Source organism: Phoca vitulina, unplaced genomic scaffold, assembly GCF_004348235.1.
Source record: "Phoca vitulina isolate PV1807 unplaced genomic scaffold, GSC_HSeal_1.0 scaffold33, whole genome shotgun sequence".
NCBI classification, from domain to species: domain Eukaryota; kingdom Metazoa; phylum Chordata; class Mammalia; order Carnivora; family Phocidae; genus Phoca; species Phoca vitulina.
Window position 1 is genome coordinate 3,499,925 of NW_022589736.1, and position 12,508 is coordinate 3,512,432.

Consider the following 12,508-nt stretch of genomic DNA (forward strand, 5'->3'; position numbering starts at 1 on the left):
TGATTCTAGGGCTGTGTGTGGACCAGGGACTGCTGCCTTGACACATGGGCCCCTGACTGGTCCTGTCTCTCCCGTCCCTTCCCACACTCAGACATGGCCACTCAGCCTTTCTGTGTCAGATGCTCTGCAGGCCACGGGGAGGCCAGGACAGGCACGGCCTGCTCCTCCTCCCAAACTGTGTGATCACAGTCGTCAGGGCCTCACCGCTGGACTGGTTCAGAAGGGCCTGCTGGTACGGGCCCCGTGTGCGTCCTGCGCATGCGTCCTCTGTGCTGTGGCCGGGCGAGGAGGTGCTCTGCAGGATGGCCAGCCGCCCCCACAGCCACCCGCCTTGCTTCTCAGTTCTGGCGGCCCTCGAGCACCACGCGCCTACGGACAGAGCACACGGGCGCACGACCATTCATGAACAAATCGTGACTTTCAGGGAGGCAAGGGGCCACTGTGGCTCAAAGGAAAACCCGGGCGAGGGTGAACCCAGGCAGTGGGGGCCCCTGCCACGCCGGGGACACCCACCGATGGCTGCAGCTACATCTTGCGGACACGCAATCGCCAGTGGTGCCTCCGACCCGCCTCACCTGGCGGCTCACTTGCCCGCTTCAGCTCAGAGCAGGGCCACCCGACCATCCAGCCTCCCAGCAGGGGAGCACAGGGCCCAGGCGTCTGGTGGGCACCTGTGCTAGTAGTGCTCCACGGTGTTTCTGGTTCCACACACACGCAGAACCCCAGTGGGGAGGTGCTGGTGCAAGTCATCCGTTGTTCTGATTTCCCGCCCTACCTCCGGCCCGCCTCTGCATGGCAGGCCAGGAACAGTGTGTCCCAGGGAATCCCAGACACGCCCATCTAAGAGGACTGTCAGTCCCCTGGGCTCAGATGGGGCTCACTGCTCATCACACCCGGCAATATGAGGCCACCTGCTGGTGGTGCTTCTTCAACCATTGCTTTTAGTCCATGACTCAGAAAAACACAGGATTTTAATGTTAACGAAACATGGAGGTATACCAAGTAGTGGAATGCAATGATTTCAACTTCTTGGGGGGAGGGAGGCTTAAACGCCAGGGTTCAGCTCTTGCACCCTCCCACGGCCATCAAAAAACAAGCCCAGACGAGCAGCACGCAGTGGAGAGGTCTATGTCCCCCCACCCAGAACACGTGCATCTGTGAGCAAGTGGGGCCGAGGGCCAGCAGAGCTGCCACTCCAAGCCTTCATCAGCCAGTCCTGATGTGTGATTGTCACATCAAGCCAGTGAGTTTTGAATGGTTACACGGAAACAGCAGAGCATGACCCTAGTTCTTCCAAATTTTCTAGGCCAGTGCTGTGCTAAAAAGCATACTCAGTAAATATTTCATCAATTTAACAAACATTTATTGAGCACCTGCCATGTTGCAGACAGTGTCCTAAGAACAGGGGATACAAAGGCGATTGGGATGGGCTCACTTCCTGCCTTCATAGAGCACACTGAATTACAACTGTGAGGAGTTCCATGAAAGAAGTTCCTAGCAACGCAGAATGATGGCTGGATGAAAGCCAACGGGGTCAGCAAAGAAACAGAACTACAGACAGTAATGAAGGGAGCACCTAGACAACATGCATGCATCTGTGGGGACTCCGCAAGTAACAAGTGTGGCATCACCCACCATGGAGAAATAACAAACCAGAGACCCTCCGTATGGCGAGCGTAGAATTAGGCTGTGACCCAGACCACACACGCACATCCAGGCCAACAATTCCAGATGGACTGCACGCACACACGCACGCATGCGCACGCACACATACAGATTATCTTTACGCCTATAGAGTAGGGAAATACTTCAGAAACAAGACCAAGACGCTAGAACCACAAAGGAGAAGGATAAATTTTACTACATGATCATCAAAAACTGTAAGATAAAACATACTCTAAAAAAGTTAAGACAACTGGTAGGGATTGAAGAGAAGTATTTGTAACATACATAACACACAAAGAGTTAGTAGCCCAAACAGATCAGGAACACCACGTCAGTGAAAAAAAGGGGAAAGGAAATGAACAGGCAGTTCACAGACGAGGAAAATCAGTCAATTGACATCAAAGCAGACCATCCGTGCCCCAAATCAATAATCTACTAAGCGGTTCATCCACCTGCAGCCTTGAGCGGCGCTGGCATCACCAGTATTTAGGAGTGAGTCAATTACTTTGTTTCTGAGGCTCACGTCTGATCTGAAAACCACAAGGACCCATCATCAAGTGACTCTATGGGAACATTGCACAGAGACAGGCCATTTAACACAAGCAACGGAAGATCCCGAGATCAGGGTATTTAGCTCCGTGGTAAATCCTGGATTCAATGCACTGCTCCCCCGAATGCCTGAGACCACTATGCCGACTGGGGGCCCCTCACGCTGCAGACGCTCAGAGCCTTGATAATCCAAACACCAGTTGGAGGCAACCACATTCCATTCTCATGTACACTGATAGGAAGAGACAAGAATTATTTTTTAAAAAGATGTATTCTTGAAGGAATTAATTAAAAAAAAAAATCAAAAGAAAAACTGCAACAGTGCCTAAATCTTTATTTTTCATAACCTACATTTTTTTCAAATTAGACAGTTTTACACTGAATGACACAAAAGGAAACTTAAATTATCAATAGTTTACACGTAAGCTTGATTCCAGTCTTAATGAAAAGAAGTAGAACAAAAACAAAGGCCCTCAAGAAAGCTTCCGTAGCACGTCCCGCTCGGCGGACTGGCGGCTGCTGGCTCTGCTTCTGACTTGGATTGTCTGCGGCACCCAGGGTGACAGGCCACGAAGCACACGAGCCCCCAAACGCAGCTCGCTGGTGGCGGGCACAGACACGCGCCTTCCTCACCCGCTGCCCCTGTAACAAACTGAACTGGCTTTGAAATGTAAACTGCGTGATCCTGGCTAACAGAGCCGCTGGAAGCACCTTCTGCCACCGCCAGTGACAATCAGTGATGCTGGGACAGGCGGGCCAGGCCAGGAACATCAGGACACCAACTCTTAAAAACAACTACTCTACTGGAAATTCATGTCTGGTGAAATGGGGCCAGATTCTCATCCCGCTATTTCCAAATTATAAGTATCCTCACACAATTTTACAAGTTAAAATGTCATTTGTGATTGCTGTATCTCTGATTCTACACCTGAGCTACTGCTGGGGGAAGGAAAGACTTCCGTTTCTACAACTGGACAAAAGCCCCCACCAGCTGTGGCTGCTCGTGCCAGAGCCACCGTCTCCGTGCCGCGTCCCAGGCTCCCTTCTCTTCTGTGAGGGGAAAATCTCACCGTGATCTCAGAAAGGTGGGGTTTGGGACATTATATAGCTATTTGGCGTATCATCGTTGCTTAATTAAAAAGGGTGCTATAAAAATCCCACCAGAGCGAGGTTGCAACTCTGGCTGCAACCGATGTGGGCCGCAGGGACAGGGGTTGCAGTGCGGCGAGCGGCACGGAGGCTGCAGGACCGCCAGGCCACGCCCCTCCCGCGCACTGGCCGCCCCCGCTCCCGGCTGTGCCCCATTGCTGTCACGAGTGACCCCCTTCGTCCAGCCGGCCGTGGACGGCTACGGCTGGCTCTAGCACACAGCCTGCCACCAGGGCAAGGATCTATCATTCCTGAAAACCAGTGTGTCAGCTCCACACAGGGTTTGCGGCCCGGGGGGGGGGGGGGGGGGGGGGCGGGTGACCAAGGCTGACCGCATCCGCTCCCTCCTCCAGCAAAGACTGCCACAGTAAGCACTTCCTGGGGCTTGCCTTTCCAGCTCTTCTTACAGTACTCATGAGATGGGGCGTCAGAGGTCAACTAATTCCTGATTTTTTAAGTCAGCAATCCCTCACCTCCAAAAAAAGAAATCCCCCTGTTCCTTTTACACTAGCACTGTGTACTCGTAGATGGTGAGTCCTGGCGGCTTCTCTGAAGGAGACGGTCAAGCGCACCAGGGTCGGCTCTCCTCTGGCAGTTAGGATTCTAAGTAGATTATCTTTTGCTTTCTCCTGAAGCTCCTGCCAGTTTCTGCTTCCTACATTATGCTTTCACATTAGCTATGATTAGTACATATTTACAGACTTGTGAGAAGAGCATGAAAACGTCGGAAGGCTTTGCTAGGACTTTCCATTTCCCTTCTGCAGCAGCAAAGAGGCAGAATCAGCCCAACACACCAGCATCAGAGAAAAAGAAAAACACCTCAACAAATTAAAATAATATTCAAACCACAACATTTAGTTTATCTACATCCAGCTCAATAGCAACATTTATAATATATCAATAATTTTTATCAGATTTTTCTCTTTAGGGTACCTTTTTAATATGTTCTGATTATTTACAACTGTACAAGCAAAGCACACACTCCCAAGTGCACATATTTAATACAGTATCGACTATTTGCATTTACAGGATTTCTGAACAATCTGAAGAAGGTCAACTGTTGAAGATCTTCAGGGTGTATTGCAGACACCACTGCCAGGCCCTGTGTTACAGAACGCTAGCTTGGGGACACCCGCGGCGGCAGCCCCACCAGACTGAGCAGCTCTGTACCCCTCGTGCCAACCCAGGGGCCAGTCTCCACCAACTCTAAGCTGTCTTATACAAAAGTTAAGGCAAAGTCATTTTCAAGTTTAAATAAAATTCAAGTCTTTAAATATTGGATGGAAATAATGTTTTTAAAAAGAACCCTCAGTCTTGTTAAATAACCTTTTGTGGAATAAACTGTATGGTTACATTTAGCAGGAAATGTTTTAATGTCTGCTGCTTAGAATACTTCAAGAAAAAATTTAGGCATTTTAAAACAAAATAATTTATATTTAACTTTATTATGAACCACTAGCGTTAGTGCATGCGCGTTCTTCGGAGTGCAGCACTTCCGGAAGGGGATCAGTGAGACCCTCGTCTGGGAGGGACTGTCAGCCTCACCACCGAGCCCCCCGCAGACTCCACTCCCTCACGACTTAAGCAACGCTTCCACTGCGGGCCGATGCGGAGCCACGGGAAGGCGCCCATGCAGCGGCTAACGCGGGGGAGCCACAGGGGCCACAGGGGCTCCCATGCCCTCCCGCCAGCTCTCGGGAGCAAGACAACATCAGGGTACATTTTTGTGGGGACACGTGAGTGGGCAACCAGGTTTATGTTTTCATTTAAGTTCTATTCACAATGTGCTTTGACTCTGTCTTACACAACAATCACTTGAGACAGGAGTGAGAGGCTGGTTACTTGCTTGCAGCACATCAAAACTCAAGGTTTCAGGGCTCTCTGGGGTGCATCTCGCCCAGTAGGTCAAAAACGGGCTGTATTTTTTTAAAAAACAAAAACAAAAACAAAACCACTAGCGTCACTTGCTAAGATTCTGAATGAAGTACAACTCCCAAGCCAGCGAGGGCGTGACCTGACCCCTCTCTTCTCCAGGCCACACTGACCGAGTCGCCTCCAACCTCGATCCCAGCGGTCTTCAGCCCACCCATCGGTCTGGACATCTCAAAGGAATGCACTTGCTAACCAGTTATTTTAAAAAATGAAGTAGCATAGTTCCGCTTAATTTAGAAAAACTCACTATATATAGCTTGCATTCATAGCCACATGGAGGCTTAATAAAAATATCAATTTGTTAGGATAAATGCATTTTCTATCCTGAAAAAAATCAGACTTATGCATCACCTCCAGTTAAGCACCAACCTAAAATAAGGTTTATATTAATTAAATCCTGAAAAATAGATTTTTTTCAAGAGGGGGAAAATCCGACTCATGGAAGAAAAACCACTTGCAGGCACCTCACCGGCCTTGTCTACGCTGCAAGCCCCTAACCAGCGGCTCATTCTTGGCCCCGAGTGGGACAGTGCTTAGTTGTGGCGACCCCAGCTCCTCACAGCCCTCCCAGACCTCGGCGCTCACTGAGGGGACTTGGGAGGGGTGCTCTGTTCTCTGTGTGGACGCTTCCCGGCGGCCGGGGGCGAGGGCCGGCGGCCTGGCGGCCTCCTCTGGTCTTTAGGTGGTCCCGGGTTGGACTTGGGGGCAGGGGGCTCTCTCTCGGCGAGCTTCTTTTCTTCCTTCCCACAACCAACAGCGTTGGGCTTTTGTTCTTTTGGGGGCTGCAACGGGGAAGACGGAGGCTCTCTACTCGTCCTCTGACAAATCTCCGCATAGCTGGGTTTTCGCAATTCCTGGGAAACAGACACAATGCTGGGATTACGTGCACAAAAGGACATCTCCAAATGTGTGAAAATGAGTTCACTTCAGGTAAAAGTGAACAATGTTTTCAGCGGGTGCTCAATTCCACACTCAAAAGTGCTGTCACTTGTAAAAGTTCATAAATTTCAACAAGTTTTGTTTCCCCTGCAGCACAAGGCTCCCTCCAAGACACTCTAGGAACATCTTATAAAAATGGATAAAACCAGAAAAGGTCCTGAGATATGCAGTGCCAGCCTCTGCACTCTAGAGTCACATGGAAGCCCTAAAAAAAGGTGTGAGAAAAGGTGCCCCTGGAAAGAGCCAGAAGCAGCATCTACCTCCTCCGCCCACACGTCCTTGCAAACACCCTCACGTCGCACAGCATGGGCTTCCTGGAACACCTGAACCATGCAGCCCATCACTTACCAAGAAGCTTCAAATAATGTCTGTGCCCATTTCAAACCACCAGAGGCTGGTGGTGTAGATTCAGGAAAGGTGAAGACAGTTAAAAACTTTTTTTAAAAAGTTAATTTTTCAGGTAAGTGGAAGCTTGAAGGCTAAATAACAGAAGAGAAACTTAAAACTATTTCACCTCCATAAGCCAATACTAACTTAAAAGTAACTAATCTATAAAAAACGTTTCCTTTAAAGATGCAACCTTATAGATAGGATTTAATTCCCAAATCTAAACGACAAAAGTTCACTGAATCAGAATAAACCAGGTTGGCTGCACCAAGGGGGAAGGAGGCAGGCAGAGGAGGTGGAGGGGGGCCTGCAGCCAGGACGGAGCCGCCCGGGTGGGAGCAGGTGGGGAGGGGTGGCGTGGCTTCTTCCCGATGTCCACTGGGACAAGTGATCGGAATCCATGCAGAACACGGGGCTGCAGTCTTGAGACTTCAAAAGACAACTTGGCTCAGCCAACAGTGAAATAAGAAGCCCCCAGGGTGGCGGCAATGAGAAATAACCAGGACACTCAGTGGGAAGTCAGCAGCCAATACTCAAGGTACTCGGTGAGGAAAGCACAGCACCTACACACGTAAAAAACCCAGCAAACCAGACTTCACTGAAAATAAGCTGACACAGAAAAGGAACACCATGCCCCTCCTCCCCGGGGCGGGAAGAGCGGCCAGGACACGTACCGTGGCAGCGCCGTTCACCTGCACTGATTTACTCGCCGTTGTAGTTAGGGCAGAAGGAAGTCTGTCCACACTCGAGGCTTCTCTCTGCTTCTCCACCACCTTGGGATCCCTGTAAAAATGCCACCCAAGGTCTGAATCTCCCACTCACGACAAGCAAGGGCAGTCCGACAACATGGAGGCTCGGCAGAAGGCGGTACTTACTCGGGCAGACAGGCCGGGGAGGGAGAGCGCCCATAGGCTGCGGACACAGCACTGGGAGCCGGCACCAAGGGCTCTCTGGGGCTCACCGCGGGGAGCGTGTTCGTGCTTACATCCGCGTTTAGGCTCTGAAAACCAGGGGAAGGACAGTTCAATGCAGGGAGAGACACAGCCCTCAGATTTCTGTCCTAATGACCTTAGACACACCAACAAAGGTCCCAGTCTGAACGACAAAGAGGCTTCCCGCCTTCCTCCTGGGGGCACCGGGGTCACTCTGCTGGGGCTGGAAGCATGGCCTCTACCAAGGGGAGCAACCAGCAGTGAGAGGAAACAGAGCCCTGCCTGTCCTCCAGGACGCTCCCCCACTGCCCGCAAACACCTCACACCCCTTGTGCGACTCGGGCCCCCCTCTGGGCCTTCACTTTCGTTGTCCACAAGCTTGTTTTCTCCACAGAATAAATATCAAAGGCATCTTATTCCTGACACCCCAATGCCTAGCACAGCCTGGCATATGATGAACCCTCAAATTTGTTAAATGTGGAATTCCCAGTCTAATTCCGTGTGGCTCCTTCTTGTAACTAAAATCAAAAAGATCGACACTTCCACACAGACATAAATGTGGGTGCTTCAAGGTGGGTGGCAGGTGTTGGCAGTTCCCAGCCCTGGAAGCAGGTGTAATTATTCCCAGTTTAACAGCCGAGGAGATGGAAGCTTGGAACATGGACATTAAATCTGTCCTCGGTCATGGGACAAAGACGTGAGTACCACCAGCTGCTCTTACTCCAGACAGCGCCCCCCACACAGCGGCAGTTCACCAGGGCAGTCTTCCTCGTGCCAGGTGATGAACACATCACTGGAAGTCAGCATGCGCACAAAGAACGCTTTCTTACAATTCTACTTTCAGAGCAGGTCAAAGGTTCAGCTGCAGACTGAACTGAGAACATCTAGAGGGAGCAAAGCGGGCGGGACGGCACCGTCTATGCCCTCTGCCCCTGGCGCTGTGGCCCTGCCACAGAACCAGACTCTTCACAAGTCCATGCTCAGCTGAAGGAAGCCAGGCTGGTGGGAAGGTGCGAGTGGAAAATGCCTCCTTTCTGTAAAGGTTCATTTACTCCAGGGTATGGTCTTGTCTTGCTGTGCCGGAGTGCAGACAGCAGCCAGCGTGACCCAGCTCCCTTCTGGGGACGAGCTGCCAAGCACCACCCCCCCCCCCCGAGCAGCTCCCACACTCAAGCGCCAAGGCAACAGAAAAAGCTGTTGCAGGGGGCCCACTGAGAAGCTATGACTCCCCGGGCTGTGGAATCCAGCTCAGACTTGTTAAGCAAGCATTCATGGAGACTCGAAATGTAAAAAATAGTAGTTGCTGCTTTTGGAGCGGGGTGGAGGCTAGCCTGTTCGCCCCCTGTGCCTGACACCAAGGGGAGTAAGGCCAGGGGGTCACTGGAAGTCAAGGCCCCTCAACCGCACTGACTCTAACATCACTGGAGAGAGGCAGCTGTAGCCCAGAGACTACTGTCTGAAAGTTTAAGACTTAAAATAATGCACAAGATGTGCCAAATGTACGTAGTATGTGATTGTTACTGTAATGTACAGTCCTGCAGTCTACCCCAGCGCAAAGGTTAACAACAGGAGCAGGGAGCATGCAGCAGCAGGACGAGGACTGGACGTGGCGCTTTATAAATCCCTCCTTGAGCCCTGTATTACATTAGGGTGTTTCCGGGCTCCTTGTTGTGGCATAGATCACTAAAAATTCTCATCACTTCTGTTGTAACTCAGATTTCTGTTTTATTTTGCAGACTTGTAAAATAAAGGCAGGTCCTGAATAACAACAATAAAAGTGCCATCTGAGCCTCGGGGTGACAGAGAGCATCTGTATGGCACACGATGCCAGTTTCCACCCCTGACCTTGGCAGACAGTAAGGGAATTAACAGAGAAGGTCTAGTCCTAGGTTCAAGTCTGACCCTACCACTCCAAATCCACGTGGCCTCTGCATCACTCACCCTCTCTGAAACTCTTCCACATAAGAAGACTGCCTGTATGAAGAGTGTGGCAGAGAGCCTGGTGCAAACTTGGCACTAGGCAAACATTCGCGGTATGTGTCTTACCCTTTCTTTTGAGGACCCTATTAACAAGCTAGACAGCCTGTTTTCAAAGAGGTCCTCTGTCTTCAGGTGGCCTGCTGCCCCAGGCAACGGAGGGAAGTTGGACAGTCCTAATTCGAAGCTCGGGGACGGGGGCTTTGGTGGCGTTGGAGACTGAGTTTGACTCCTCTGAAAGAGAACAACACCGTCATGTTGCAGAAGCATAGACCGTCCGATACTAAGACACAGCAGAAGAGTAAGGCAAACAATCCGTTCCAGCTTCTGATCTCCGTCTCTGTCTGAATACAGAGAGGTCTCCCAATGACCGCAACACTTCGTCATTTAAACAAAGGTCATTTATTAGGCAACTGTAACCATCAGGAGCACAGTTATAAAGCCGAACCCTCTTGAGGCTGCCACCGGCTGTATGGAGCTACCTCTCTGCGATGCCAAGACCGTCCGGTTCCCAGTCCATAGTCGGCCAACACAAACCAGGGGTACACAGGCATGCGGCTGAGCACAGCACAGAGGCATTGGATGGACAAGCGAGGGAGGCAAACTCAACCCCACCGGTCGAACACCACAACAGCCTGAGTATAGCCGCTGACCATACTCCTCTCCAGACAAGAATTGTGTTATTACCAGAGAGCCTGCCATCCAACTTATAAAGGAGATAGTGAAATAAAAAAATGCCACTCTGAACTCCCTGAAACTTATGTAAGAAATTTTACAAAGATTTCCATTAAAAAATAGTTTAAGAAGGGGGAAGGGACTTCAGTTATCTGAAACCTAATTTATTCACTTTATATTTTAAAATCACTATGTAAAAACATGGTTATTTCATGACAGATTTTTATCAGGTTCCTTGAGTTTGGTTTCTTCATAATAATATCCAAGAGTAATTTATAAACCCAAGATCCCACAAGAAAGGCAATGATGTATTTTGATTAAAAAATTAACAGAGCAACTTGCTTTAACAAGCTAGAGTCATACTGTGAATATCCAGTTCCTTGGAGAAGATAAGGAACAGAAGGGGGATAGTTATCTGGGTGGAAGTTAGGCTACTCTGACTGTAAACAATGCTTTCATGGGGCTCACGTAGCTGCAAAGGACCAACATTGCCCAGCAACTTATACCAACAGGAAGATGATTCCCTACAGAGGTAGAATCTGGAGAAAATCTGTTAGAACTCAAGAGACAGCAGGTTAAAGAGTGAAAAGGGACCCACGCTGACAAAAATCCCACTGTCTCTTGGGGGAATTCATCCCAAACCACAGAACAACGTAAGACCACAGCCAGAGATCTAAGCGAAACAGATATAATATGCTTGATAGAGAACTTAAAATAATGATAAGGATACTCACTGAGCTTGAGAAAAGAAGACATCAGAGAGACCCTTACCACAGAGATAAAAGAGCAAAAACAAAAACAATCGATCAGAGATGATGAGCACAATAAACAAAATTGGAAACAGGCTTGATGCAATGAACCTCAGGCTGGAAGAAACAGAGAAACAAATTAGTGACCTAGAAGATGAAGTAATGGAAACTAATGAAGCTGAACAAAAGAAAGGATTATGGAACATGAGAATAGACTCAGGGAACTCAGTGACTCTATCAAACATAACAACATTCTTATCACACGAGTCCCAGAAGAAGAGAGAAAAGGGGGCAGAAAGTTTATTTGAGGAAGTGACAACTGAAAACTTCCCTAATCTGGGATCCAGGAGGCAAAAAGAACTCCCATCAAAATCAACAAAAACAGGACAACCCCAAGACATACTGTAATTAAATCTGCAAAATACAGTGATAAAGAAAAAGTCTTAAAAGCACCAAGACAAAAGAAGTCATTAACTTACAAAGGAAGACCCGTAAGATTTTAGCTGGAGATTTCTCAACAGAAACCTGGCAAGGCAGAAGAGAGTGGAATGACATATTCAGTGTGCTGAATGGGAAAAATCTGCATCTAAGAACACTATATCCAGCAAGGCTATCTATCATTCAGGATAGGAGAGACAAAGGGTTTCCCAGACCAACAAAACCTAAAGAAGTTCATGACCACTATACCAGCCCTGCAAGAAATATTAAGGGGACTCTTTGAGGGGAAAAGAGATGGACCAAAAATGACAAAGACAGGAAAAGATCAGAGAAAATCTCCAGAAACAACAAAACAAGTAATAAAATGGCACTAAATATATACCTATCAACAATCACTCTGAACGTAAATGGATTAAATGCTCCAATCAAAAGACAAGGGGCATAAAAACAGATTTAAAAAAAGCAAGATCCATGTATGTGCTGCCTATGAGAGACTCATTTTAGACCCAAAGACACCTCCAGATTGAAAGTGAGGGGGTGGAGAACCATTTATCAAGCAAATGGATATCAAAGAAAGCCAGAGTAGCAATCCTTATAACAGACAATCTAGATTTTAAACCAAAGACTCTAACAAGAGATCAAAAAGGGCATTATATCATAGTAAAAGGGACAATCCAACAAGATCTAAAAATTGTATTTATGCACCCAACATGGGAGCACCCAAATATATAAACCAATTAATAACAAACATAAACATACTGGTGATAACACATAATAATAGTAGGGGACTTTCACACCCCACTCACAGCAATGGACAGATCATCTAATCAGCAAATCAACAAGGAAACAATGGCTTTGAATGATACAATGGAGCAGAAGGACTTAACAGATATATTCAGAACATTTCTAACACAGCAGAATACACATTCTTTTCAAGTGCACACGGGATATTCTCTAGAATAGATCACATATTAGGTCACAAAGCAGGCCTCAACAAGTACAAAAAGACTGAGATCATACCATGCATATTTTCAGACCACAAGGCTATGAAATTTAAAGTCAACCACAAGAAAAAATCTGGAAAGACCACAAATACATGGAGGTTAAACAACATGC

At 48.3% G+C, this 12,508-nt stretch overlaps 1 protein-coding gene across 2 annotated transcripts in view; it reads right to left on the bottom strand.

Annotated features, from left to right (window-relative positions):
• Positions 1 to 1,246: 1,246 nt before the first annotated feature.
• The window catches only part of LARP4B (La ribonucleoprotein 4B), an 87,784-nt gene continuing 76,522 nt past the window's right edge, over positions 1,247 to 12,508 (bottom strand). For both annotated transcript variants that reach the window (XM_032425546.1, XM_032425547.1), the window contains exons 15-18: positions 9,600 to 9,764; positions 7,497 to 7,621; positions 7,296 to 7,404; positions 1,247 to 6,149 (exon numbers count right to left, since the gene is read on the bottom strand). In XM_032425546.1, coding sequence (XP_032281437.1) covers positions 5,877 to 6,149; positions 7,296 to 7,404; positions 7,497 to 7,621; positions 9,600 to 9,764 — 672 coding nt within the window. In that variant the 3' untranslated portion in view covers positions 1,247 to 5,876. The remainder of the gene's footprint in view (positions 6,150 to 7,295; positions 7,405 to 7,496; positions 7,622 to 9,599; positions 9,765 to 12,508) is intronic.